The sequence below is a fragment of the Hesperophylax consimilis genome, chromosome 16, assembly GCF_061612785.1.
Source record: "Hesperophylax consimilis isolate HC1 chromosome 16, BYU_Hcon_1.0, whole genome shotgun sequence".
Classification (NCBI taxonomy): Eukaryota; Metazoa; Arthropoda; class Insecta; order Trichoptera; family Limnephilidae; genus Hesperophylax; species Hesperophylax consimilis.
The window spans coordinates 35,386,247-35,413,863 of record NC_142851.1 but is presented as its reverse complement, the minus strand read 5'-3'; the positions used below and the strand labels follow the sequence as shown (position 1 = coordinate 35,413,863).

General features: G+C 37.0%; 1 protein-coding gene across 3 annotated transcripts; it reads right to left on the bottom strand.

Moving 5' to 3' along the window:
- On the bottom strand, positions 1 to 26,812 carry LOC149417132 (uncharacterized). Of its 3 annotated transcripts, none has more exons than XM_089641247.1 (9): positions 25,406 to 26,812; positions 22,873 to 23,011; positions 21,941 to 22,132; positions 20,586 to 20,657; positions 19,224 to 19,328; positions 3,207 to 3,442; positions 1,719 to 1,838; positions 795 to 1,041; positions 1 to 139 (listed from the first exon to the last, which is right to left on the bottom strand). In XM_089641247.1, the coding sequence occupies exons 1-8, from the start codon at positions 26,254 to 26,256 to the stop codon at positions 813 to 815; spliced, it is 1,944 nt and encodes a 647-aa protein (XP_089497373.1). In that variant the 5' UTR covers positions 26,257 to 26,812; the 3' UTR covers positions 1 to 139; positions 795 to 812. The 3 variants fall into 3 exon arrangements, with proteins under 3 accessions (XP_089497373.1, XP_089497374.1, XP_089497372.1); XM_089641248.1 differs by having other exon boundaries at positions 32 to 163; XM_089641246.1 differs by lacking the exon at positions 1 to 139 and adding an exon at positions 201 to 338.
- Positions 26,813 to 27,617: the final 805 nt, after the last annotated feature.

The window sequence follows — 27,617 nt, the reverse complement described above, 5'->3', positions numbered from 1 at the left end:
TTCCTATTCCACAGATTCGAGATACATCTGCACGGAGGTTTGTACGCAGGCACACATTGCTGGCATTTTGTAAACTCGTCGGCGATGCCACTCTCCTGCAACCAGCCGGGCAATCTTGTTCCCACTCACGCCGTCCAGACTTTAAAAATAGTCAATATCAATGCTGGGAACAAAAAAGTCAACAAGGAATGAAGGGATATAAAAATGACACGGTTTGTTTATGAGTGAGGTTATGAAAGCCTTCTAGTTTTGACATTTGGAGAATTCAATTCGGTTGGTGTTGACGCGGGTCTCGTGGTTTCAGTAGCAGCGTGTAAGGACTGTGTGCGATAAGTATTCTGAAAACATAAGTATCGGATACTTGTTTATCACTGTGGAAGAAGGATCTTATACTTAAAATATGACTAATTGTGAATACAATAATTATTTATTTTTATCGTTTCCCTCAAGAAATTTGGGGAAACCTTATAAACCTCTCATCTTTGGGGGTCCTTTGAGGAGGTTCTTTACAACAAAAGAAAGAGGTGAACTGTCGGAGGCAGGAAACATAAAAGCCGCTAAATCGCCCTACATCGGAGATGCTGAGCACAAGAAGAAGTCATAAAATCAACCTATTAATTTTTAACCCATCTTGGCTCCATTGAAATATCTCACAGCTTATTAATTTGGTCTCTTTGAGCAGTTTACCATTTTGAGGGTCTGACGAATTTCCGAGATGTTGGTCAGTCAAGTACATCACGGAACCACTGAAAACTTCATGAATGATGAAATAAACTTATGCAATAGCTGCTTACGAGTAAAAATGTTAAAAATCAGGATGCTGTTCTGGCTACTAGCGGCTTGAACTGCTTCCGAAAGCTCCATCCGGGGCTGGTGAGGGTGGACGGGGGCGACGAGGGAGTGGAGCGGAGCAGCGGGGAGGTGGGCCCCTCCGCCGTCAGCTCCCGGAGCAGGCGGGCACTGCACAGCGGACTGTCCACCTGCGTCACTTTATTCAGGGACTTGTGGTCCACCACGTACACTCCCTTCTGGGCATTGTAACTGTTCAAACATAAAAGAATACTTCATTGTTTTCAAGTTTAAAGTCAAATTTGAACAATACATTAAGTGGGGAAACTTTACATGGTAATCAATAACAGGGCCGGCGCTAAGTGGGCACAATTGGGGCAGTCTGTTCCGGGTGCTGATAATACCTAACACATCGCCATTGAGAGTATTTTACTATCATAAAATACATATCACTAATACACGGAAAGCTGTGGCAAAATGAAGAATTTCAGAACCACTCATTATTAAAGGCAAAACAATTAAATCACTATTTAATGGGTTAAATTCTTTTTAATCACGGTGTAGTTTTTGCAGCTGCGAATTTTATCGAGAAGCTGAAATACACATAAATTCACCGACTTTCTGACAACATATTTAAGAAATATAACGGTCAATACGCCATGGGTCTGAAGGGTTAATAGGTATGTATTTTTCCCTAGAGTACGGCACTGGTTTTGCCCCAGCTTTTCCGTCTCCTAGTGATCACCTACCTCACCGGCGTCTACTGGTTTTGAGTACCTTCGGAAGGCGAAACAGCTATCGCGCGTATTGACAATTAGGTGCACCGCAGAACTTGTTTATAAATAAACTTTTTATTAATTAAAGAAGAATTACGAGAAAAGACATATTTTCCAAGAGTCGTGGAATTGCAAAATAGAAATAAATTTGACCTGAGAACTTTCTTGAACCGTTGCCCCCACAGGATGTCGGAGGGCAGGTAGGAGGTGCGGCTTTGCGTCATCTGCCCCGACAGCCGGGAGGATCCCGTCAGGGTGACGACCACCTCAAACCTGGAAGAGTTACATTGACGTGTTATTGAAATCTTTCAAAAATAAATTTTATATTTGTCATCTGCTCTGTGCTTTCAGGGGACAGAGCTATCCCTTGTCACTCACACTACTGTCATATGATGTTTATATTATCAACTCGTAGTGCATTTCTGCATTATGTTTGATATTGATCTTTCAGCTTTGAGCCGAACCTTTAATCCATTACCTCCACGATTTTTATTTTAGTTTTATAAATTCATCATTTTGATAAACTTAAAGGGGAGCCCAAAAACAATTTTGGAATTTTCTGTCCACCCACCCTCTTCAACTGTATGTGAATGCATTCAACTATATAAAATGTATTGACCAAATTAAATCAATTAATATTTTTTGCATAAAATTCAATTAAAATAATGTAAAATATAATAACAAAAAAATTTATTGATAAAATCGTTAAAGAATGGGCGTTCACATGTTGGCCCAATGCATTGGGCCAACATGTGAACGCCGTCGTTAACGTTAACCGGTTAAAAACAGTCATTTCGTTTAGGGGGAAAATTGAAAATGGCACATTTTAAATCGTTAATTTCAGAAAAAATCAGAAAATTTATTCATCAATATAAAAATAAAATAAATATACCTTACTATAATTTTTTATTGGAGAGTAAAAAAAACAATGGAAATACGAGTACCCTATTCTGCGTTGGCCATTTGATCTTCCTTTTTTTGATGTGAATACCGCACAAGAGTCCTAACTGTTCCCAACCATCTGGAGCCAGTGAGACTATGGCATCCCCAATTGGGGTCACCAAACATGGCTAAATCCATTTCAAGCAACGTTTCTGCATACTGATCTTACACCAGGGAGATACTGAGAGTATATACGATGTCTTCCACTCTGGAATATGCCGCAAGTAAACTATATATTATTTTTAAATAAATTGTGAAATAACACATATTAATCAAATAAAATTTACTTGCGCATGCTGCGATTTGAACCCGTGACCTTCGGATTGCTAATCGAGAGCCTTACCCCTCGATCATAGAGGCCTTCAAGTTGTGGAAATTATCGCAGCTGCTGCAAATTATTTGTACAGCACCTTTAATTATTAATCATCAGAATTCGCAATAATCACCACGACTGTCTCCGCTGAACATGTATTGCGAACTGGAGACAGGGCTAACGTGTCAACGCCGTTTAGCGGGTTGGCGCTAAGATCCTTTGATTTGATGAATGCACAAAAACTGACTATAATCGGGTTGACCGGCCAACGTTGGCGGCCAACGCATGCAACAGCCAAGTGGTCCTGTGCACATTAGCCAGCGTGCACACGTTGGCCCAATGCATTGGGTGAATGTGTACTAGGCCCATAAATATCTGTTGCTCACCTCTGGTCGACGAAGTCCTTGGCTGACCAGTCGTAGAGCGGGCTGGTGTGGTCGATGACATGCTCCAGCGTGGTGGGCCACAGCACGAGCGGATTCTGCGGGCTAAGCTTCAGCGACGTGCTGCGCGGCCCGGAGTGCTGAACCAGCCAGCCCGATGCCTGCGTGCCCACCGCGTGCTTCTGCTGAACGTCCCATACTCGGAACAGCAAGCACAGCCGCCCATCTCGCATGCACACCTGTAAACAATTCCACAATCTACACATCTGCGCTACGATGGACAATGGCAAAGATTTCTGAAACTTTGGCTCAAAGAGGATGAAGCATAGCACGGCATAATATCCCTAAAAATCAATAAAGACAAACTCTTGACATTGCTCGGTAGCCTCCCCTTAAGAGCCTAGCTCGTTTTCAGATAATATAGTTCCCTTTTTATACAAAAGTTGGAGAAGCGCTGTAGACTTTTTGTAGTTAGGATGATATTTAATTAATTTATTTTTTGTTTAATAATATTTTAAATTTAAAATTACAAATAGTTGATAGTACCGACATCTCTGGTCGTCTTTGTATAGATTCAAGATTCAACTTTGTTACAGGGATGTGTTTTTTTTTTTTTTTTTTTTTTCCATTATTTCTGGCTTTCACCCTTCAAGGGTGTTCTTGGCCATCATTTAAAATTATTGAGAAAGGTGTATTGAAAGGTGAATTTAAATATTAATTTTATTTAAATAGGCAAATTTCAAAATTATAATGAAAATTGGAGTCGAGTTCAGACTTAAAAGAGATGAAATGTTGAATGGAGGGGAGGCAATTTTAGTTAAGGCTTGATAGAAGAGAGGATATTTGTTTAGAGAGGGACAACCAAAAAATATGTGATCTAAAGTTCCCACTTCTAGACCACAGAATGTACAATCTGGGGAGTCAAGGACGTGAATTTTAAAAAGATGGGAAGGAACGGAACAATGACCGATCCTCATTCGAATGAGTGAAGAAATTTCTTTTTTGGAAAAATGAGGGAATTGCTGAAACCACGGTTTTGATGGAATAGTCCTTTGTATTGAGGCATAGCAGGCTCCCTTGGATTGACTAGCAATGTGCCAATACTCTGACCAAACATTGCGGGATCTTTCTTTGATGATGGAAAAAATGTCAGATAAGGGAATGTGGTTTACGAGGGTAACAACAGGGTTGGACGCTCCTTGTTTTGCCAAGGCATCCGCAATATCATTACCCATGATACCAACATGTCCAGGAATCCAAATCAGAGTTACAGATTTACCAGAGCTTTGAATGGATGCTATCATCACTCGAATAAGGCATACAAAATGATCATCAGGATGAAGAAGAGGACTGGATTTAAGTTTTTGGAGGGAACTGAGAGAGTCAGAGAGAACGAGGGAATGTTCAAAATTATTTTTGATTATATATTTGAGAGATTCTATTATTGCAATGCACTCAGCTGAAAATATTGAAAATTGATTTGAAATTGAATGAAATATTCTATCATTAGAATTATTGTGGTAAACGTTAATACCTATACCACAGTTAGGGAGAGTCGGGAGATTTGGATCCATCAGTAAATAAAAGAGAAAAGTTGGGCCATTTAGATAAAATAATGTCATTGAACATATTATTGACAGTTCGGGCCGGGAGATTGGAATGACTTTTAAAGATTCCGATCCCTTCTAATATTGTTGGGGATAGGGTGACGTGACTATATTTTAGTTTGTATAAGGGAAGTAGATCATTTTGGATGATGTGGAGCTCTGAGAGAGACTTAAAATTTTTACAGATGTCAGGAATAGGTTTAGTTGAAGCTTTTTTTTTTTTTTTTTATATTTACTCCACACAGGAGGCCCTGAAGAAAATAATTTCCCTCAGGGCCTATGTCATCTTTGGGGATGCTGTGTGGAGGGTCTTTTTGTGGAGAGGAAGGAGTGAACATGGGTCTTGAAGAGTCCCATGTTGTAGGAGGGAGGAAACACAGAGGCCGGCAGTTCGTTCCACAGCCGAGCTGTTGAACTTAAGAACGAATCGTAGAAGCGACCCGTTCTCATGTGACAAGTGTCAACTGTGTACAAATGTTGGGCGCGCGTTTGGCGTGTATCCCGACTACGCACCGGTGCCGAAGGGATCAATGACGCTAGTTCCTCAGAGCATCTTCCATTGTAATACCGATAGAACAAGGACAGCATACCTACCTGACGCCTGTGCTCTAAAGATTGCAGTCCGTTTGTTAAGATTGGGGAATCTATCAAACGGACCGCCCGTTTCTGCACAGAGTCAAGGGTTTTTTGGAAGCTCTGATTGTAGATGAATGGTTTGAGTCAATGAACAACGAGACGCTGGGGATAACCTGATGACATTTAGAATTTAAACATTTAAGAACAAATTTGTCAGCAAATAGTTGACGCCTTAAATAAAGAGGAGGATCAGAACATTCTACTTGAAGGGAATTGATGGGTGACGATTGCATCGCTCCAGTTATTATTCGCAAAGATTTAGATTGAATTTTGTCTAATTTATTAAGTACATTTTTTGAGGCAGTACTAAAAAGTGGGCAGGCATAGTCGAGATGGCTTCGAATAAGTGCATTGTAAAGCAACTTAATGCAAGTAGGGTGAGCTCCCCACCAAACGCCAGATAATGATCTGATGATATTTAAATTTTTTTCGCATTTAGTAACTAAATTATTAATATGGGAAGACCATTTAAGTTTCCTATCAAATGTTACTCCCAAAAATTTTACTTCAGAAGCGTTGGAGATTGGAGAATTTTTAAATAAAATTTGAACGGGGGGGTTTTTATGGCGGTTTGAGAAGGTGACACACTGAGTCTTTTGGATTGAAAGTTCAAGACCATGTAACGTGAGCCATGTGCAAAGGGCATTCATGGCTTCGTTAAGATATTTGACGGCAAGAGGGATGATTTTGGATGATAAGAAGAAAGCTATGTCATCTGCGAACTCGATAATTTTTATTTGTGGGGGAATAGTGACATGCATATCATATGTGTATATATTATACAGTAAGGGGGACAATACATCGCCTTGTGGTAAACCCTTCCAAATAGACCTACTTTGAGGAGAAATATCTGGAAGTTCAATGAAAATTTTTCTATCTAGAAATAGATTAATAATTGATTGGACAAACATGGGGGGAAGGCCAAGGCCTAGAAGTTTTTTTTTCAGGATTGGGATGGAAACATTGTCAAAGGCGCCTTCTATATCTATAAAGACGGCAAGACAAACTTCCTGTTTAGAAATTGATAAATTAATATCAGTGCTGATGATGGCAAGGTTATCCTGAGTGGATTTTTTTTTCCTAAATCCAAATTGAGATGGAGAGAGAAGCTGTTTACTCTCGACAAAAAATTCTAATCGGTTTTTAATTAATTTTTCATAAAGTTTACTGAGGGTGGATGAAAGAGCGATTGGCCTGTAGTTGGATCCAAAATTTGGAGATTTGTTTGTTTTTAAAATAGGGATGATTATTTGACAACTCCAGTCATCAGGCATTATACCAGTCTGGAAGATTTTATTTAAGATGCTTAAGAAGTGATTTAGAACATTATCATTACTATTTTTGATTATTTTTTTTTTTATTTTTATTTATTTATTTGCAAAAACAGTACAAAAACCAATACATTGCAAAAGCGGTAAACAAATTATTGAAGAAAATTTTATACATAAGTATACAGTTAAAACATATGCAAAAGCGGTAAACAAAATATGGAAAAAAAATTATACATAAGTATACAGTTAAAACAAATACAATATTTCGCGCTTAAAGTCGTTGTAGGACATATGGAAAATATCCAAGTTAGCTGGAAGGGAGTTAATTAACCTAGTGAGTCTTCCCAGGGGCATCACCATTGGTAAGTTAGTTCTGGACCTGGGAAGAATTAAAAGCCTGTGTTGGCGGCCTCTCGTGAAATTATCCGGGACATAAAGTCCTATTTTTGACAGAATGTCTGGAATTGATACTAAACCATTCAGAAGCTTGTAAGCCATCATCAATAATGCGACGTCCCGTCTGGAACTAAGGCTGCAGATATTCAGCATTCCCGAGATAAATGCTGTTGGAAACAGCCATGGGTAAAAACCAAACTCTCTCATATAGAGGTATCGTAAAAATTTCTTTTGAATTTTCTCGACCATTAGTACATAGACAGTGTCCTCTGGCCCCCATACCTGAGATCCACTCTCGAGAATACTACGCACTAAGCTAAAGTAAAGCAGCCTTATGACTGCAAGGTTTGTCAGTTCCTTTGAATTGTGTATGACAAAACCTAACATTCTTGTAGCTGATTTACAGATCTTTTCAATGTGAGCGTGAAATGTTAAGCGAGCGTCATACACAATTCCTAAGTCCTTATAAGTCACCGTATGCTTTAGTGATGTATCTTTCATTTTGTAATTAAAATATACGATCTTTTGTGACCTCGTAAAACACATAACTGAGCATTTTTGGAAGTTGAAACCGAGTTTGCTGTCAATACTCCAGTCAATAATTGCATTTATATCTTCCTGGAGCTTTTTACAGTCTTCTAATGATCTTATTCTTAAGAACAGTTTAATATCATCTGCAAAAAGTAAAAAACGGACGAATTTGATTTTTCCCCGAATATTATTTATAAAAATTAGAAACAATAAGGGTCCTAAATTGGAACCCTGCGGCACACCAGAGTTTGTAGGATACGCGTTAGAGTTAAAACCACCATAGGAAACGAATTGTTCCCTTTCTTTTAAATAGTTAGCAAAGAGTTTAATTAAGTTTTCGGAAAAACCAATTTCTTCAAGCCTACTTAAGAACACTAAGTGATCAACCTTATCGAAAGCTTTCGCAAAGTCATGGTATGACGTGTCAACTTGCTCATTATTATCGAGCGCTCTCGCCACGTAATCAGTATATGCCATCAAGTTTGTAGTGGTTGATCGGCCACGTCGAAATCCGTGTTGTTGTTCGATCAAGAATGGTTCAACCTTGGCATATACATATTTATGAATAATTATTTCGAATAACTTGGCAGGTGCGGAAAGAATTGCTATAGGACGGTAATTGGTTGCCTGACACTTGTCACCATCTTTATGTAGAGGGGTAACTTTTGACAGCTTCCACAGTTTAGGAAAAATTCCGTTTTTAATCGTAAGATTAAATATATGTAGAAGTGGATTAGACAGTGGTTCAGAACAACCCTTAATGACGAAGGGTGGAATGAAATCAGGGCCAAATGATGTTTTTGGTTTCAATTTTCTTATTGCTAAACTGAAATCCATGTTATTAACGTTTTCTATAGATATGTTTTGAGCTTTTGTCAATCCAATCTGTCCTGGTACGTAAGAATCAAAATCAGCTTTTTCTGGATTATAGACAGATTGGAAATATTTTGCGAAAGCTTCCGGTACGTCAGTTCCTTTGTAAGTACAATCATTCAGAATAATATGATTTAAGAGGCCTCTGTCATTTTTTTTGTCAGAAACATATTTCCAAAATGACTTTGGATCGTGTTTAACATTATTCTCTACCTCCACAATATATTTTTTGTGTGCTATTGAAATGCTATGTTTAATTTTTGTACGATAGGATTTGAATAACTCGTGTTCACTATCCAAACCTGATCGTTTCCACCGTCGATGGTATACAAGCTTCGTCTTTATGTCCCCGATAATCTATTGCGTAAGGCGGCACTGTATGATAACAATGGGCAGGAGGGCGGCTCGGTGCGGGGGGTTTGCTTGACGTTAACGCCGCTGCTCTCAGCCTGTGTAACCGACTCGGAGGCGGGGGCGGGCGCAGGGGAAACGGTAACTGGTTCACTGCTGTTTGCCAAACGAGGCTGGCTGACTGCAGGTGTGAGAGAGATGGTATCAATATTCTCACCTGAGTTTGAATTTTGGTTGATTTTTGTTTTCGATCGCGTTGTAATCACCTTGTCATTCGCACTGTAGGTACTCCGAAAGACTTCAATACTCGTAACGAGCCGCGAAATGATATTATTTTGAGTGATTATTTCATTCGATAATTGCCGAATTATTCGCTCCTGTTCGAGATTTTTAGTTTTCATTGACGATAGTTGCGTGTAGCAATCATCCAGTACTGCGATGCTTTGCTTATTAGACATATTTATTATTATTATTCGTTAACAAAATACGCGCGACGAAACTGTGTGCGTCTTAACTCGTGACTCAGGAATTACTCTCTAATTATGCTGTAAGGTATACCATCTCTGCCTGGAGATGAGTCCTTGACTGTTGATAAACCATTTTTTAGCTCAATTAAGGTGAATGGAGAGTCTAGCCAATGATTAGACATGGGAGTATTATAGATGGGCGTTATTTCATCTAAGTTAGGAACAGAAGGGGGGGGCAATTTTGTCCAAGAATTCATCTATCCATTTAGAATGGGACGCTCGAGGAGATGGTGAACTGAAGGAGGATCGAAATCTTCGGATCATAGACCAAACTTCCGAAATTGGAGTGTTCGGAGATACTGAACTGCAAAAGTTGTACCACCCGGATCTTTTTTTTTACCTCAATACCCTTTTGGCATTGGATTCAGCGTTTTTGTATATAAGATAGTTCTCCATAGTCATATTGTAACGATAGGAAAGAGATTTAGCTTTCCGAATTCTTACTACTTTGGAACATTCCTCATCCCACCAGGGAGTTGGAGGGAGTTTTTTGAGAGATTTAGTTTTAGGGGGAGGATTTGATTTATTTATTGCAGTTATGAGCATTGATTTGAAGTTATTATAATCATCTTTGACGGAAAATATATCGGTGGCGGGTGAATTTAGTAGGAACTTGTCCATATGAGAGTTAAATTCATCCCATTTGGTGTGTTTCGTTTTAATCTTTGTCGAAATATGAGACTTGTCCGATTGGAAAGAAGTTTGATAAGTAATGATGATCGGGAAATGATCACTGGAGCAAGGGTCGGGGGACACCACCCACGAGGAGAGAGAAGCCAGACTAGTAGAACATATCGAGAGATCCACTGCACTGGGGTTTGTGCTGGGGCGTGAGATCCTAGTAGGAGATCCGTCATTCAAAAGGAAAAGGTTGGATTGATCTAGGAAATCCATCACACTTCGACCATCTCGGTCGGAGAAAGCAGAACCCCAGACGGGGGAATGGGCATTAAAATCGCCTAATATAAAGAAAGGAGGGCTTAGTTGACTTACAATTTGCAACCAAGTTTGTTTATTGAAGTGGGCTGTTGGGGGAAGATAGACTGAAATAAAGGATGTGTCCTTTATTTTAGCTGCAACCATTTGGAAGTCAGCATTGGGGGGTTTGATATTATTTATTGGGGAAAATGATATGGATTTTTTAATAAAAAGGGCAGCACCGCCGCCCGAACCTTCCGGGCGATCGTCGCGGAGACAGGAATACCCTCCCACATTAAAGTGGGTGGATGGAGTAAACCAAGTCTCCGAGATAGCAGCCAAAGAAATAAAGTTGGAATTTAATAGGTTAAGGAGATCAGATTTGTTAGAAATAGCACTTCGGCTATTCCACTGAAGTATTCTGACATCCTGAAGAGCCATTTTGAATAAATGATTTTAATGTGGAAATAATAGTAGCAGCGTTGGACGGTAGATTAGTTTGAGAAGAAATAAGGTCAATTAGAAGAATAATAAGAGTTTGGATAAATGAAGAATTGTCTTGGGAGAGTTTTTCAGAAAGTTTAAGAGAGTTCATTGAGGACGGATTATAATTATTTGCACACCCATTTGTGGCATTTGAAAGAGGTGAACCATTGGGATTTAAGAGCAGTGAGTTGTGTTGTTGCTGATCGTATCCAGGAGCCGGTTTAGAGATAGCGTTTTTGTATGTGAATTTAGTTGAACGAGAAGAAGTTGTTGTAGTGGAGGGAAGAGGGTTGGATGAGGAGTTGCTGGATAAAGCCTCAGCAAATGATTTTTTGACAGGCGGGAATAATTTAGAAGCCTGCAGAAAAGACAAGTTCTGAGAGGCCATAGAAATTTTAATATTTTTTTGGCGAGATTGTTTTGGGCAAGATGTGTTGATAGCTGTATGTGAGCCTGAGCAGTTAAAACATTTAGGTGAGGAGGAAGAAGGACATTGGTCAGCTGCGTGGTTTTCTCCACATTTAAAACATCTGGGTTGAGATCTGCATGCAGCTTTGGTATGACCAAAACGGCAGCAATTGAAACATTGAGTGGTGGGATATGTATACATTTCAACTGGTAATGAGTTGAAGAATAAATATATATGGGAGGGAAGAGATTGACCTTCAAAGGTGATAACAACAGATTGGGAGGGCTTCCAGGTAATTATACCCTCAGAGGAGTCCTTGTAATTTAGCCTCCTGGCTTTTATGGGATTGCCAATGTGTTGGGGGGTTGAAAGTGAAGACAGAATTTCTTCGATGGACAGATCGGTCGAGATACCTCTGACCAGGCCCATGCGAGTGACATTGAAAGTAGGGATATATGCCTTGAACTTTGAATTAGATGAAATGAAGATATTTTTGATGAAACTGTTGGCAGCTGGCCCTGAGAGGAATTCGACGGAGATTCGGAAGCGACCCTCGGCTTTTACACCTCCAGGTTTGATTGAAAGATTCTTGCTATTTGATAGGAATTTGCCAAATTCAAGAGGGTGGATGGTTTTTCCTTGCTCAGTTTTTTGGGCGTATGCTATGAATGGGCCACGGGAATGAGGAGAATAAAAGTTTGTTGGAGGAAGTTGAGAAAGTGCTGGTGGGGACAGTGAAGTCGAAGGCGAGTCAAGTTTTATTGGGGAAGAAGGAGTAAATTTCCTTTTTTTGGTAGAAGTCAAGATGACAGAATCACTGTCAGAAATTTCTACATTTTCCCCGTCTGGGGGGTCTGGAGAGGGATCTGGGGGCTTTGTAGGGGGTCCAGGAGGGAAATCTTCCTCCATTATTCACAACAGTAAACAACTACAATAATAGTATGAAAAATGACAGAAGTAAAAAAGTTTATAAATATCTGGAAATCAGCAGCGAAAAGTGACTCCTGGAAGATCAGGAGGGAGAAGAAACCTCAAGGCACAACACACTACACTTTTTTTTTGCCAGAAAACAAAAAAGAATGGTAAAAAATTAATTTTAGATAGAGCAAAACAAAACAACTGATGACAGCCAAATGTTATTGTTGCCATTCACAGGGATGTGTTAATGAAATCCATTTATCTGGGTACGTGCGGTAGGATTTATTTTGGATGATGTTGTTTGCCAAGAGATGGCACTGCTAGTCCAGTTTTTTGGTCGATTTTTTCGAGTTATAATTTATTTATTTATTTATTTAAACGCCCATTGGGCTTTTACATACATTGTTATTAGTGTTATTACATTAACTATGTGACATTGAAAAGTTTACGTACGTATATAAATAAAATAGTTATTATATCTGTAGTACATAAATGTTTTACAAATAATACAGAATACCATTATGGAGAACAGTTTTTTTTCTTCTTTTTTTACTTACTTAGAAAAATAAATGGATTGAAATTAATCAGCATTTATAGGGACTTAAAATCATATTCGAATTGTTATTTAAATTACAATATTAATTTGTAAAGTTAAAACATATATATTAAAGTTAAAAAGTCATAAAAGAAGTCATAAAAGAAGTCATAAAAGAAAAGAGTGAAAAAACAGAAGCTAAAAAATGGGTTTTTTACTATGGAGTGGAGAAGTCATACATTTCAGCAAAGTGTTTATGTAGATTTCGTTTGAGCACTGCTACGGAATCTCTAAATATATCAACAACATTACCAAATTTATTACCAAAATTTTGTATTCGATTTAACGATATGTGCGCATGATAATTAGATTTGAAATTGTTACAGAAAAAGGTGGAATTTTGTCTCGTATTTTTGGAAGGTACAAATAATTTTATTGTGGCAAGAATTTCAGGGCTGTCGATTCTATAATTAATAATTTTATTTAGTAGAACAAGGTCGGAGATAATTCGCCTATCTGATAGCGTAATCAAATTTAGTTGATGCATGAGTTGGATATAATTTATATTTTGGATTGGAATATTTAGTTTAAAGTTAATAAATCTTAAAAATTTGTGTTGTACCCTTTCAATATTGTTGGAATGTACTTTATAAAACGGGGACCAAATAGGCGAATTATACTCTACTTGACTTCTTACTAAAGATGTGTACAGTGTGTTCAAACATTCTAGTGACTTGAAGTCACATGCGGTTCTACATATAAACCCAAGCATTTTTAGGGCTTTATTTGTGATTTCATTTATATGCGGATTGAATGTTAACTGTTCATCAAATATAACACCCAAGTCCCTGATTTGAGTGACAGCTGTCAATTTTACATTATTAAGCGAATATTCATAAATTGTATGATTTCGTATTTTACAAAAACGAATGACCTGACATTTTTTAATATTAAGAAACAGAGAGTTGATGATGCACCAACGATATAGTTTATTTAAATTAAGTTGCAAAGTATAACAATCGTCTAAACTGCGTATTGTTTTATATATTTTCAAATCATCTGCGAAAAGAAGAACTTCTACATCTTTAAATATGCTAACAATATCATTAATAAATAACAAAAAAAGAATTGGTCCCAGGTGAGACCCCTGAGGGACCCCACTTGTGGCTTCGAAAATGTAAGATTCCACAGATTTTATTTTGACACATAGCTCTCTTTTACTAAGATAACTTTCAATCCAACTTAACAGATTACCCTTGATACCCAACATACTTAATTTTTGTACTAGGATATGTCGCCTAACTTTGTCAAATGCTTTGGAAAAATCAGTATATATTGAATCCACTTGATGCTTCAAGGCAAGAGAATCAGTTATGTAATTTTCGTATATGATCAAGTTACTTAGGGTGGATTTACCTGTGATAAAGCCATGCTGGTTGGGTACAATAATATTATTAATTTGTTTACATATTACATCTAGGACTAACGATTCAAATAGTTTGGGAATAGCGGACAATATACATATTGGTCTGTAGTTCGATACATCGCTTTTATCTCCCTTTTTATGAATAGGCGTAAGATAGCTTTTTTTCCACTGTTTTGGAAAACACCCTGACGACAAAGACTTATTAAATAGTAAAAATAATGGATAAGTCAAACTGCGAACACAAGATTTTAAATATATTGGAGGGAAACCATCCGGTCCAGCGGATTTATTAGTATCTAATGCTTTTATAGCCTTTTCTATAGCGTTTATTTCAATAAAACAATGGTTTAGGTTAAGTGATTCTTCAAGTGATATATCATTTGGGATTTCATTATCGGTAATATTATCATCATAAACACTTTTGAATAAATCTGCAAAAAGATTGACAATGCCTTCGGTATTATCCGCACAATTGTTATTCAGATACATAATATTTGGTAAACTACCATCATTTTTACGCTGAGCATTAGAAAAGTTCCACAATTTTTTAACATTATCATGAACCTCCATTTCTATTAAACTAATATAATCATTATAACATTTTTTAGACAATTCTTTGCACTGCTTTCTTATGTTAGTAAACATTATATAATCATCGACGTTTCTAGATTGCTTATATATTCGGTGAGTTTGTTTTTTAGTATAAATCAATTCTTTTAATTCTTTTGAAAACCATGTAGGGTAAAGGGATGCAATAAAATTAACTTTTGGAACATGACGTTCTTTTGAAGTGTTTAGGATTGAATAAAATTGTTGGACTTGATTCACAATATTGTTTTCATCTTCTAGAAATGACCAGTCTAAATGGTCAAGATAATCAATTATATTTGGGTAGTCAGCTTTTTTAAAATTGTACGATGAAGTTTTTAATTTCTGCAATTTTCTAGACTCATTTGTGATAATAATATCTAACGCGGGATGGTGTTGGTCTAAAGGTAACAACAATTCATCCGATTGTTCTACCACTGTACTTAAGTCACTAGAAAATACTAGGTCAAGCATTCGGTTATAAGAATTATGCACTTTATTTAACTGTTTTAGTCCTAGGAAAAAAGACATATCAAGCATTTCCTTAGATTTGACACACTGCACTTCTGTTTCGTTAATAATCACTTCATTGTTCTTATCGAAAGACCAGTCGATTTTCGGAAGATTGTAGTCGCCTACAATTATAAATTTGGCTTTAGGATATTTATATTTTAGTGTTTCTACATCCTCGATGTGGTTCTTGTATATTTGCAGATCTGACATTGGTGGAATATAAGTACAAGCGATAATGATTTTTGTGGATGAGATATTTAGCATTACAAACATCTGTTCAACGCTTTTGTGTTTAACTGGCAATTTTTTAGATGAAATGTTTTTAGATATGCACACCATTACACCTCCTCCTTTTGATTTGTTGCTTGTAATGGGGTCACGGTCAAGACGATAGATGTTGTATTTATTGAGACCTAATTCCGATGAATTGATGTCCTCATTTAACCATGTTTCTGTTAATAACAAAATATCATGTGGGAATGTGGGAGAAGTTATTTTAAGATGTTGTAATTTAGTTCTCATTCCGCGGACATTTTGGTAGTACCCAAACAATTTTAGGTGCTGTTTAAGTTTTTTGGCACGTTTTTTATTATTTTTGGAACAGAGTTTATGTACTTAATTGTTATGTTTGTTTCCCCTTCCGCTTTTCTCGTTTCAAACTCTTTCCAAACATCCGTCATTTGTTTCCTTTGCAGCTCCGTGAGGTCTTGTTTAACTTTGATGCCATTTTTCAGTTTATATTTATTTATGATTATTTGCTTAGCTTGATATGAATCTTGGAGTTCTACTTTTATTGGCCTGATCTTGTCAGTTTTTCTTACGCCAAGCCTATATATTTTAGAAATATTTATCTGTAGTGTATCATCGATAATTTTTAACGTTGAACATACTTTGTTGTTGTCATCAGATATCCTGTTGGTTTGATTCTCGTCTCTACTTTCAGGTACGTTCAGCAGAATTAGATTTTTCGAACGTAAATTCCTTTCTGTTATCTCGGTAATTGCGTCACATATTTCCATTGAAGTAGATTGAGTAGTTCCAGTTATTGCAGGTTGGTTATTAATAATATTTTTGTATGCGGATAGTTCACCCTCCATAGTCCCCATCTTCACTGCCATCTGTCCCGCGACGCCCAGTAACTCGGTAGTTTTTGGCATTATTTTTGCAAGTTGTTCTTTATTGAACTTATTAGATGAGTCGGTAATTATTAAATGTATTTGGTTAATAATTTCCTGAGCCTTCGCCATACATTGATTAGCATCCATTTTTATTTTAGAGGTTCGTAATATTAAGTTAGGAAGTGAGTGATGACCCTGCACCCTGCACACTCAACTGCGTCCGGAGTGTTTCTGCGCTGCTTGCACTTACGGGTGATAGTGACCTACTATGATGTCGCACCGCTCACACGCACTGGAATCAGTAATGTCTGATAATATTTTATAGAATTTAGTGAATAACCGATTGATACGTTTGGATCACTACGATTATGGTATAATTATATTTCACAGTGTTTAGAGGGATTTTTATAATGTGATTCACACAACCAATTGTTTAAATGATGCTTATAAATAACTATTTTAACTGAAATTCGCAAGACAAATTCAAACGTTACTTGTCACTTTTAATATCACGACAATACAATTATTGTTGCAAGGGACTGTTTGAATTGCAATGTGTGATTCTGCATTCAAAATTTTACTCTCTTGAGAGCTGGCTGCGAAATATTGTTCTTTTCATGGTGTAAAGTGGTGGATTTGGTGCTGATTATTTGAAAGATGATATCTTCAGTAAGTCTTCTGTATTTTTATGTATTTGGGTAATTTGATGGATCAATATTTGTTCACGCCCCCTGTACAGAGTGAATTTTGCAATCAACCTTTTTTATATAGGGAATTGAATTTTCCTGATGTTCTTTGCAATCTTACAAACCAGATGATCACCAAAAGTCATCAACGAAAAGTGACAATTTAATTTATATTTCATTATATTTACATAGTAGGTTAGGAAATATTATTTATTTAATAATTATCATTGATTTTTTAATGGCCTATCTTTTCTAATTTTAAACACAAATAAATAAATATTTGCTTCACCTTTTGAGTAAAAAAGTAATTATTCAGTTTAGTCAAGTATTTTGGCTTCAAATCCAAATTTAAGTTTTGTATGAAGAAGGCCTCTTAAGAAAAATGGTCTCATTTCCCTTAGTCTGCAGGTACTTAACTACCTATCAACTCTAGCCGAACTACTCAATAATGGAAATATCTCATATTTAAACTAAACATACGTTGCGTACACAGACATAGGAATTAATAGACGAGAAGATAAAGGCGAGGGGTAAAATCAACTGTTGAAGACCGAAGGGAGTGAAGCTGACTGTGATTCGTCAATAAATCAATCTGACAGTAAATAGGCATCTCGCATTATAATATCACCATTTACTTCTTAAAAGTAAAATCTGCTTTGAATGAATAGACATTTTTACATGGGAGCGCAAATTACTCGCCACGTTATGAACAAATTTGCGAAGTCCAAATTCGGCAAAGTAAGGCAGCTTCTATATTCATAGTCGTAGTTAATTTCAGAGTATTTAGTTAAGACACTTTTATAAATGTTCATAATTTACTTCCCAGCAACCAACCAGCTTTGTGTTTCGCGTCCAGACGTTTCTCGATGTGATAGTAACAACTGATTCATATTATACGATGTGAATATGCTTAAAATAAAATAAAATAATGCTTATATATGGAATGTAATACGACAATTGGGTTTATTCTCTTTTTTCGCATCTATTTTTACCAGTTTTCATAGTACAAGTAAACATTTTGCCGTGTTATTTCGTAAAATGAACCGATGATGCCTCGACCATAGTTCGCACAAGAATGATGACGTCACGTTTTCAAATTTCACTTGAGGCCGTACGCGAGCCCAGCCGGCTCAATGGAACCGGTATGGGGAGTGGGGATAATACGCTTTTAATCACTTAGGGCAGGTCTACTAATATTCATATGTCTATGGTTGCGTATCATTTTCAATCCTAGCCGTGGAAAATCTAATATATCATTTTCCAAGTCTTGTGTCCTCTTTCTATCGTTTTCTAAGTGGAAGTCCGGCCCTGACCGATACGACGCGTTACGTTTGCATCTGGCAGTAAACCTGACACATTTATTTAAAAAAACTGATAGTTTGTTTTGTCATGTAAAGTGTTTTTTTTTTTCTTTAATTTTTTGTTCACCGTAATTGGGGCAAATTCCCCCTGCCGACGCCTACGCCTGGTTTTACCGTAACCGTTTGCTAATCATTCATATCGGCTTCAAATTGCCTCGTTTCTTGTAAAAGTAACATAATATTCTTCTGTTGTTTACCAAAATAGTCTCTTATCGACGCGACGATTGTTTTCTCAAACCTTGACTCCGATAGTACCGGAATACTGGACGTGCTGAACCTGTGAAGTGTCAGATTATTGAGATTCTAAGCATTTGGTACGTTATATTCGATAATAAAACATGTTAATGCGTGCATAATCGATTTTTATGTATGATTCTTGCGACAATCCATGCCGGTAATATCTCTATAGTGTAGTGGAAGAATGTTGGAGAACAGCTGGTCAAATTTATTTAGCGTCTTCTTATTTCCCTCGCCGCCCCATGACTAAGCCCAAACACTCCTCCGTTCTCATCGATGTCAACAGGTGAATAGATCGTTTATTAGCGGACTGTCTCCAAAAGGATCAAATAATTTTGGAATAACCTTGCGGAAAATAAAATCCCTCAGGGCCTATGTCATCTTTGGGGATGCTGCGATACTGCTTTGGGGCTTCTTAAGGGGAGGAAGGAGAGGAAGTTCTGAGAAGACAATAAGGTATGAGGGGCGGGTAGGAAGCTGAGGGTTAGTGTGCCCAGGATTGTCCATCCCCACTTCGATGCAGGGCGTTGGGGGTAGAGAGTCATTCGAGAGGTCACCTGCGATGACCCACGGAAGAGGTGTTGTCGAGGACCTGATAGAATATACACGGAGAATTGGTAAAAATAAACTCACCACAGCTCTTCTGCTGAAGCCGACTCCGTCCAAGTTCTTGGGGCGGACGATCTTCGCGTACACGATTCCAACCATTCCTCCCACCACGACGTATCCCGCCACGACCTGGACACGACGACAAACAAACAGTTAGTGCACAAAACGGCGCTATACAAATCATCCAAATATTATTATTTATTATTACTAGCAGAAATAAACCCACTGCGGCTGCCACTGCAGGCAATGCTGACTACATATATCTTTCTATGACTACAGGCGGCTTTTTGAGGCAATTTATTAAAGTAGCTGATAGCAGAGTTTTGCCCCGTCGCGCATCGTATGTCCATCAGCAATTATTAGAAATTGTATCTATTCATTTTTCTACACAAATAAAATAATAAACAGAAATTACAAAAGTTTTGTCATTTTTCTTTTTGACATTTTCTCATAGAGATGGATACGTCACTAAAAACTACATTCGTTGAGATAATACTATCACAGGACTAGAAATGCCTTCTCTATAATTTTTAATAGAAACCCATAAAAACACTACCTTATGGTTCTAGCTCATTTAGCACGCGCTCTGTCTCTCGTTAACTTGCTTGATATCACAATAACGACATCCCATTTGAATTTCATAATGACGATGAAACAAAGTTTTGTATTTCAATTTGAAGGTCCGATTGGCCCTGACGATGAGTGGTTTATTTATGCCCTGACTTTTGTATCTCGAAACACGCCAAATTGCATTTCTTCGGAATGTTTTTTATTTATTTTTTTATTTATTAAGTTAAAAGAAAAATTACATTTCACTTTCTTAACTTACAAAAGTACATACAACATTAAATAAGTAGTTTTATAATTTTGTTTTAATAACTTAAGATTAAAAAGTTTTTTTTTTAAATACATTTATACTCTCCGTTTTAAGGTTATCTGGAAGGAGATTGTATATTTGTACACCCTCGTGGCCAATGCCTTGTTCAATGTTCCTTATTCTATAACCATTGGAAACTCTCTGGAACTGGGATTTGAATTTGATTTTCAAAACTAAAATTGATTGCCATTCAAACAAGCGATAAAGTAGATAGGTGCCTGGTACTTAAATGCCGAATAATTGATCAATTATTCTGCATTTAAATTGTGTTTTTAATTTGTTTACATTTTTGAGAGTGTAGTCATTTCTCAAGATTGCTAATGGTGTTCATTCGAAAGGTAAATTTCAGATCGTCTTTGAAAGGCATCTTTAGGCAAATATTTTTTTTATAAATACTTTCAGTCTCACAATTCATACAATTATAATATCCCGTAATTTTTCAGGGATCCTAGGCTATTTAAAAATAACTTTAAATCTAAAATTAATATAATTACGAATTGTATCCATACCTCCATGACCATTATGAAAATGGTTTCGGGACATTCCTCGGTCGGCGATTTCTCTCCGTATCCTATTGACACCTGGAAAATAAAACTTATTATTATTTGTTAGCTGTTATCTTGATGCTTACAGTACCTGCGTATTTACCTGATTTAATGTCATATTACGAAAATGGAGAAGAAAATCAAGAGCGGCTGCGCGCGCGGCCTTTTTGATATAAAGCTTCATTTTGAGTTTGGTGCCAAAACCCAACCAAGCTGAACACAGGCTTGTCCTAGTGAGAGTGGTGAGGTTATAAATTCAATTTTTAAAAAAATGATGCAATATAAGTACAGCAAATATCTTGTACGGATTTGAGCTACTTAATACTTGAAACTGCACAAGCGTCCCAACTGCTCCCAACCGTCTGGAGCCAGTGAGACTATGAAATCCCGGATTGGGGTGTATTGTGAGGCTGAAGGTAGTGGGGAGGGGAAGGAGATGTATATGAGGAAGGTGGGGAAGTACCTGGCTATTCAGACCTGGTCACCAAACACGGCCAAAGCCATTTCAAGCAACTTTTCAGTTCTGAATGGTGATCTTACACCAAGTTGATACTGAAAGTTTTTTTGACTCTGGGACGTGTCGCAAATATACTATAATTTTTAATGAGTAATTTGTGAAATAACACAAATTAATTAAATTGAATTTATATGGGCACGCCGGGATTTGAACCCGCGACTTCCAGCCTGCTAGGCGAGGGCCTTACCACCACTCCCTCGACCACGGAGATTGCCATGAACTTAGGTACTATGTATTCTTGTAATGAAAAAAAATCAAAAAACAAAAACAAAAGAGAAGTCTTTAATGGCCCATATCTTTTAATTTAAAACACAAATAAATAAAATAGCTTTCATCCGTATTAGATATTTGCCATTTCTTTTGATTTAAAAAAATAATATTCAGTTTGGTTGGGTATTTTGTCATCAAATCCAAAATTAAGTTTTGTATGAAAAAATCGTAAAAATCTGGTCGTTTTTGTCATTCGGTGTATTTCAACCCCATGCGTTTGACGTGCCTCCCGGCTTGGCATGTACCTAGTGGACCTTCATTTGAAACAGCTGCAGTAAAAACACAGCTTTCCCATCGCACCTGTTAAATGGTATTGGTAATAATAATTATGGACCATTGGAATATTGTATATAAGTGAGACATGAAACGATTACTTTTACTTCCAACTCTCCCAACGCTCTAACTAGAACTACCGAATCCGATCTACGCGCACTACTTATCGCGTTCTGGTGGAATAGTGGAACAAGTTTCGACGACGTATTAGTACTCAGTAGCGCCTCTAATTTATTGTATCTCTATGTAGTGGACTCGCCTGAGTTTCGACGCTGAAGGCGAAGATGCCGGTGAAGGTCTTGCCGTTCTCGATGCAGGGGATGTCCCCCGGGCTGTCGGACATGTCCCCGTTGGCGTAGGAGGCCAGGTAGAACATCAGCCCAAAAGACAGCCACAGGAGGAAGTGCACCACGGCGAATAGCAGAATCACCCATCGCCAGCGGCTCTCTATCTGCAAATACACATGCGGGCAAACAATCAGTTCTTGACTTTCATTAAGTATAAATTATCACAACTCATTTAAAAACCGCAGTCATACTTATTATATTATATTCTTTACAAACACCGAAAACAATAGCTGACTCAAGTAAGATCCTTGTGGAACGCTGCGGGAAATTTCAAACCGGTGTGAAAAGTTGAGTTAGTTTGTTTGATTTTAAGCTAAAATGTAACTAAATTGCTTATGAATGCACGACATCGACTCGAAACAAAATAAACATCGTTTAGTTTAGATCCTAAACCAGTCATTCCCAAAGTGATCTATATAAACCTCAACCAAAGGGTGTCCATGTCAATGAAAAATTAAATTGGGGGTACAAGATATGTAAATGGGGGTCCACGAGAGCCCTTAAAGCCACATTTTTATGGGTTATTTTTTAAGGTAAAAGTATTCTAAATAGAGAAAATTTTAAAATTTTGTGGGGCTACAATTATTTAGAAAATCGAAGTCACCCCCTCATCCAATTGATTTGAAAATATTGTGGGCAATTGTGGAATTAGTTGTTTCGGAAATATTGTGGAGAATCCAGTACTGATAAATCGAGAATACCTTATACATACAAACCCATTCTGAAATCTAGGGAAATTTCGGTCTGATAAATCAATATTCGGAAAGCAGAGGCCTAAACAGTTTGAGGACCTCGATCCTAAACTCTGAACTGTAGAATATATAGGTAGGTATATGCATGTTACCAAAGTAGTGACGATGTCTTTCATGAACTTGCCGACCAGGCCCCTGATGTGCTGCCTCTTGGGAATGTTGGTCTGCCCGTTCTTGAACACCACCCTCTTGGATCTCCTCGCCCTGAAGCCACCATTCTCTTGCGTCCTTCTGTAATTTCAGATACAATATTCTGTGATGAACTTGTAGTCATCGTCAGTAATACTCGCGATTGGAGCATAAATCATAATCACTTGACTGCACTTACACGTACAACACTCACATCAGTCCCATCCTAAACCACTTATTTATAAATCTCTTTTATTTCGTTTACATTAAAATAATAATTAAAATTAATAAATGTTTTTTCCACGACACTACTCTTGGCCGTGAAAAATTCAAATCATGACAGTTCGGCTCCGTTAATATTTATTAAGTAGGTACTCTTACCTCTTACCCGTGTGTATTATGAAAATTTAATTTACATTGGGTAGGTGGGTACTTTTTTTGAGTTTTTGCATTTTCTTCGTTGCATAAAAAATAAGTGGGTGATGTATTTTTACAATCAAATATGTTCTTGACAACAGAGAACTCTTTAGAATCTATATGGCCATATGTTAATCTTTATTAGAATATGGAATAATTGGATGGGGAAGTGCAAATGACGCCACTTTAAATCCCCTAACTATAACGCAAAAAGCCACCTTGAAAATACTACTCAAAGTACCTATCAGAACTTGCTCTGACCATATTTTTTAATAATCTAAACATCATGCCACTTCAACAACTCTATGCTAAAACTATACTTATTTATACTAACAAAAAATACACTTGATCTCTAACGAAAATACCTAACAAAATGACTAGATCCTTAAATCAAAAATACATCCAACAAGCAAAAACGAAGACAACTTTTGGACAGATAAATTTCATTTACTACGACATAACAAATTACCACTCTACAAAAAATAAACAAATGTCCATATATTCAAAGCGTTCATAAAAAAATGGACTCGGGACACAGGGAGACAAGAAATTGGCAGAACATTGCAACCAAATGCAGACTGATTGAAGTGAGATAAATAAATAGATTACATTAGATCAGATTATATTAAAATTTAATTAAATATAATAAAACCTACTGAGAACGTAAAATGTCTTCCTCAGCAATTGGTTAAAACATTATGAAATACAATTATGTTGATAAATAATTAAAATAATATACTTTTGTGGCATGTTTCTGCATTCATTTTGTTTCCTCTACTAACGTCGATGAGTATAATACAATAATGTAACAGTCTAAACAACTCTATATTTTTGTACAAATTTTGAAAAGAATGTACCTTACTGGGGTACCCCGTTCTAAAGTTACATTGTACATGGTTTTGTGAGTCAACTGTAAATTAGGTCAAGTTATTTGTAAGTATGTTCTTTTTTTAAGTGTGTTAAAAAGAGCAAGAGGAAAATTATAACAGAAAAACATATCACAGCGTTAATCTTTGATATTTTTAGCATATTTTGTAAAGGTTTTTATTGTAAGAGGAAGGAAATTAATAGATTTATAGAGAAATATTGGAAATTTCTTTGCCCAAAAGTCGTGTTAGTTGTAGGTTGGTGGAAAGTATGAGGTAGTTTGTATGTGCAAAGTTATTCTAATAAATTCAAATATCTTTTAAATATAATTGTTTCAGAGAGATTAAATTCAGGGCAGGGAATTCTGATGGGGACTCTGATGGAGTATAATTTTCAAAATTGCCTTTTTTGCTTAGAGGACTGGTTTTGTAGTGGAATCACATGAACTTCCCCATCCGATAAGACCATATTGTAGATTAGATTGTCCTAGGGCGCTAATCGATAATTTTTTTGAAAAAAAGGTAAGTTTTTAAATTGTATCAATTATTTTCATATTTTAAAAATCATTGGTTCCTTATGTGTATATACTTATTTTAACACAAAATTTATTTGTCACAACTGATTCCATTACTTTTATATATTACCTACTGGCGCAGACCCATGAAAAATCGCGGGATATTGTGATTGAAATTATGAAAAAGACAATTGGTCTTTATCACCTTTATGAATTATTCTTCACACGAGCACTTTCAATTTTGAGAACAACACTTAAATTCAAAGCAAATCTGAGTTAATTTCACGCAGGAATAACTCACATCACGAAATTAGTATGTTTGATAATGAAGCAATAATAATATTTCTCTTTCTTGAATATTATTTTATACTATTTGCTACATCTTTTTTTTTATTCTCTTGCTCTTGATGAAAGTCACTGAAAACTTTATATTAAAACTTTATTTTTTTACACGAGCGTTGCTCTATTAAATTTACAATTGTACTGTTCATCACTATCAATCGATAGTTGTTATTTATAAGCACGTAGATTTAGGGTTATTTTAGATTATGTGTGCTAATAATAATAATATGAATATCTTATCTTATCTGAACAGTAACATTATAACATATAAATCCTGTTGACAAACTGCTTAATTGTAGTTTAATGGGATACTAGTATCGATTAATAAAGAAATTAAAAAAACAAAGCCAACTCACTTGAACTTCCTAGAACTGTTCCTCCCCGTGTAGAGGCAAGGGACGATGGTGGAGCCGCTGTGGTCGCTCATGGCGTTGTTCGGGATGACCAGACTGTTGACTCGGTGCATCCCTCTCTGCGCGGTCTCCACGATCTCGTTGGCCTCCCCATCGAACTCCAGGATGTTGTCGTCACTCTCGTAACGCGTCTCCCGGGACACCTGATCGTCGCTCAGCTCCTCGTCCTTGCTTCTGAACGGCCGGTTCGTCGCCGAGCCCTCGCTGCTGGACGATCCTCTTCGGGCTTGCTCGATGCCTCCGGCTTGCCCGCCGTCGCCCCCTCCTGGCGATATTACATTCTTTAAATCACTGGAGTTAAAGCTCAGAATGCGATCAGCCGATACGAAGCCAGACTTCCTCGGAATCACCTCCTCATTCAGCATGTACTCCGCGCAGTTGTTATACACCTCGTCGAGTTTATTAACATCGTTAGCAATCCTGTTTGGGTGTCTGCGTTCTACCACTGCATCATCATTTTCTATGTGAATACGCAAATCTTTGTCACTCTGGTTATTGTGGCGGGTCAAATTGCCGCCATAATGTTGACCACTTAAATCTTGATGAACGCCATCTATGGACGCGCTGTTTTCACTGTACATCGGACTGCTCAGGCTTTCTGATCGAAGGAAATGTGTGGCACTGATTCGCGGATCGATCAGGTTTTCGGCGCTTGCACTTTTCACTGGCACGTTGACGTTATTCGGGTTAAGGTTTGCGTTGAAGGCTCCTGTCACCATCGTGTTGCTCGCCTCCAGGAGGTCGTAAATCGATCCGTCCTCCATGGCCTCTACGTAACTTCTCTTTCTTTGCATTTTTAGAATTTAGATAACAAAGAAACCATGTGATTTTATTATCTCGCTTTCATTAAAAACTTGTGATTTTATCATGCGAAGACGATGCGTCGCGCTCTACTCGATTTACTAGTAAATTAAAATAGATAAGAATTTTATGGTTCCGCCTGTATTTCCGTATCTTATCTTTGTAATAAGACATTTTACTTGTTATAGTTCTAATATCACAACTCGCGCAGTTACACTGATAAGACGAGAACTCCTCGGTTCAGTCACTCCGCCCACTTCAATCTCCTGATCGGATATGACCGCATTAATTGTTTCCTCCATTTATCCAATACTTCTCTCCAAAATATGGAGATTAACAAACTAAAGTAGGTAAGTATCCCACCGTGTTACCGCGGCCGAATCCCCGGCTTCTAGACTCGCTGCCTGAACCGAAATGCCAATCTTATTTACGAACACAGAGTCGTTTATGAAATCTCGCAAATTAAGTAAATATTCAAATGTCAACCGGTGGCATTGTGATAATTAAAACGCGGAAAATAGTCGATTTTAACAATAATTATAATTTTTAAAGCAGAAACCGCGTTCTGACTCTACCACATAGGCGCGCTTATCTGCGAGGAGTCACGAAGTCACGAAGTCACGAAGTAGAGAGCGTTGAAAATTTTTATTGCATGTTTATTTCTAAGGAATAGCTCGTATTATTATGAAACTGTCACTCGGATTATTTTTTAATATTTTGCACACTTTTGTGATAATCGTAGCGTGCGTAAATATGTAGGCGTACTGCTGGCAGTTGCTTTGTAATCTTTCCTTAAAATCTCTCTTAAATACATACGTATAATGTGTGACGTAAATATAGATTACAAAGGAGCTCTCGTTGGCAGGACCATTGTATAGAATATAGAATTTAAAGTAAAACGTCGATTGTGCTGTACTCACCATCACAACATTTCAACTGAAATTTCCGTTTTATTTTTATGTCACTTTCAAATACATGCCAAGTGTCATATTCTAGGCAGACCACAACTAGTGTCAATCAAATGATTTAGTGGTAACTTGGCTACCAATAACGTTGCAAATAATGATATCTTTTATTATCATTTATTAACTTTCAAAAATACATTTTTTTACTATTAAGTCCCGTTAAACTGATTGATATCAGTTTGTCAACGGGTTCTTTTAACAATTACTTTTTAAATACATATAAAATTTTAACAAGTACATAAAATATACAAATAATTACATTAGTAAAAAAAAATTCTTTCACATAACCATTTTTTTTAACACACATTTCCTTCTGTGAGTCAATTCACAGCTTTTTAATGAGTTTGGTAACATGTTGTAAATTATTGGAACGAGGTATTCTAGAATTC

Bases quoted from the DNA above. Each gene is read 5' to 3' on its own strand.
- LOC149417132 (XM_089641247.1), bottom strand. From the start codon at position 26,256: ATGCAAAGAAAGAGAAGTTACGTAGAGGCCATGGAGGACGGATCGATT. The intron at 23,012-25,405 runs GTGAGTTGGCTT...CTGAAATTACAG, and splicing joins AACAGTTCTAGGAAGTTCAA to AAGGACGCAAGAGAATGGTG. The intron at 20,658-21,940 runs GCGAGTCCACTA...TTTATTTTCCAG, and splicing joins CCTTCAGCGTCGAAACTCAG to GTGTCAATAGGATACGGAGA.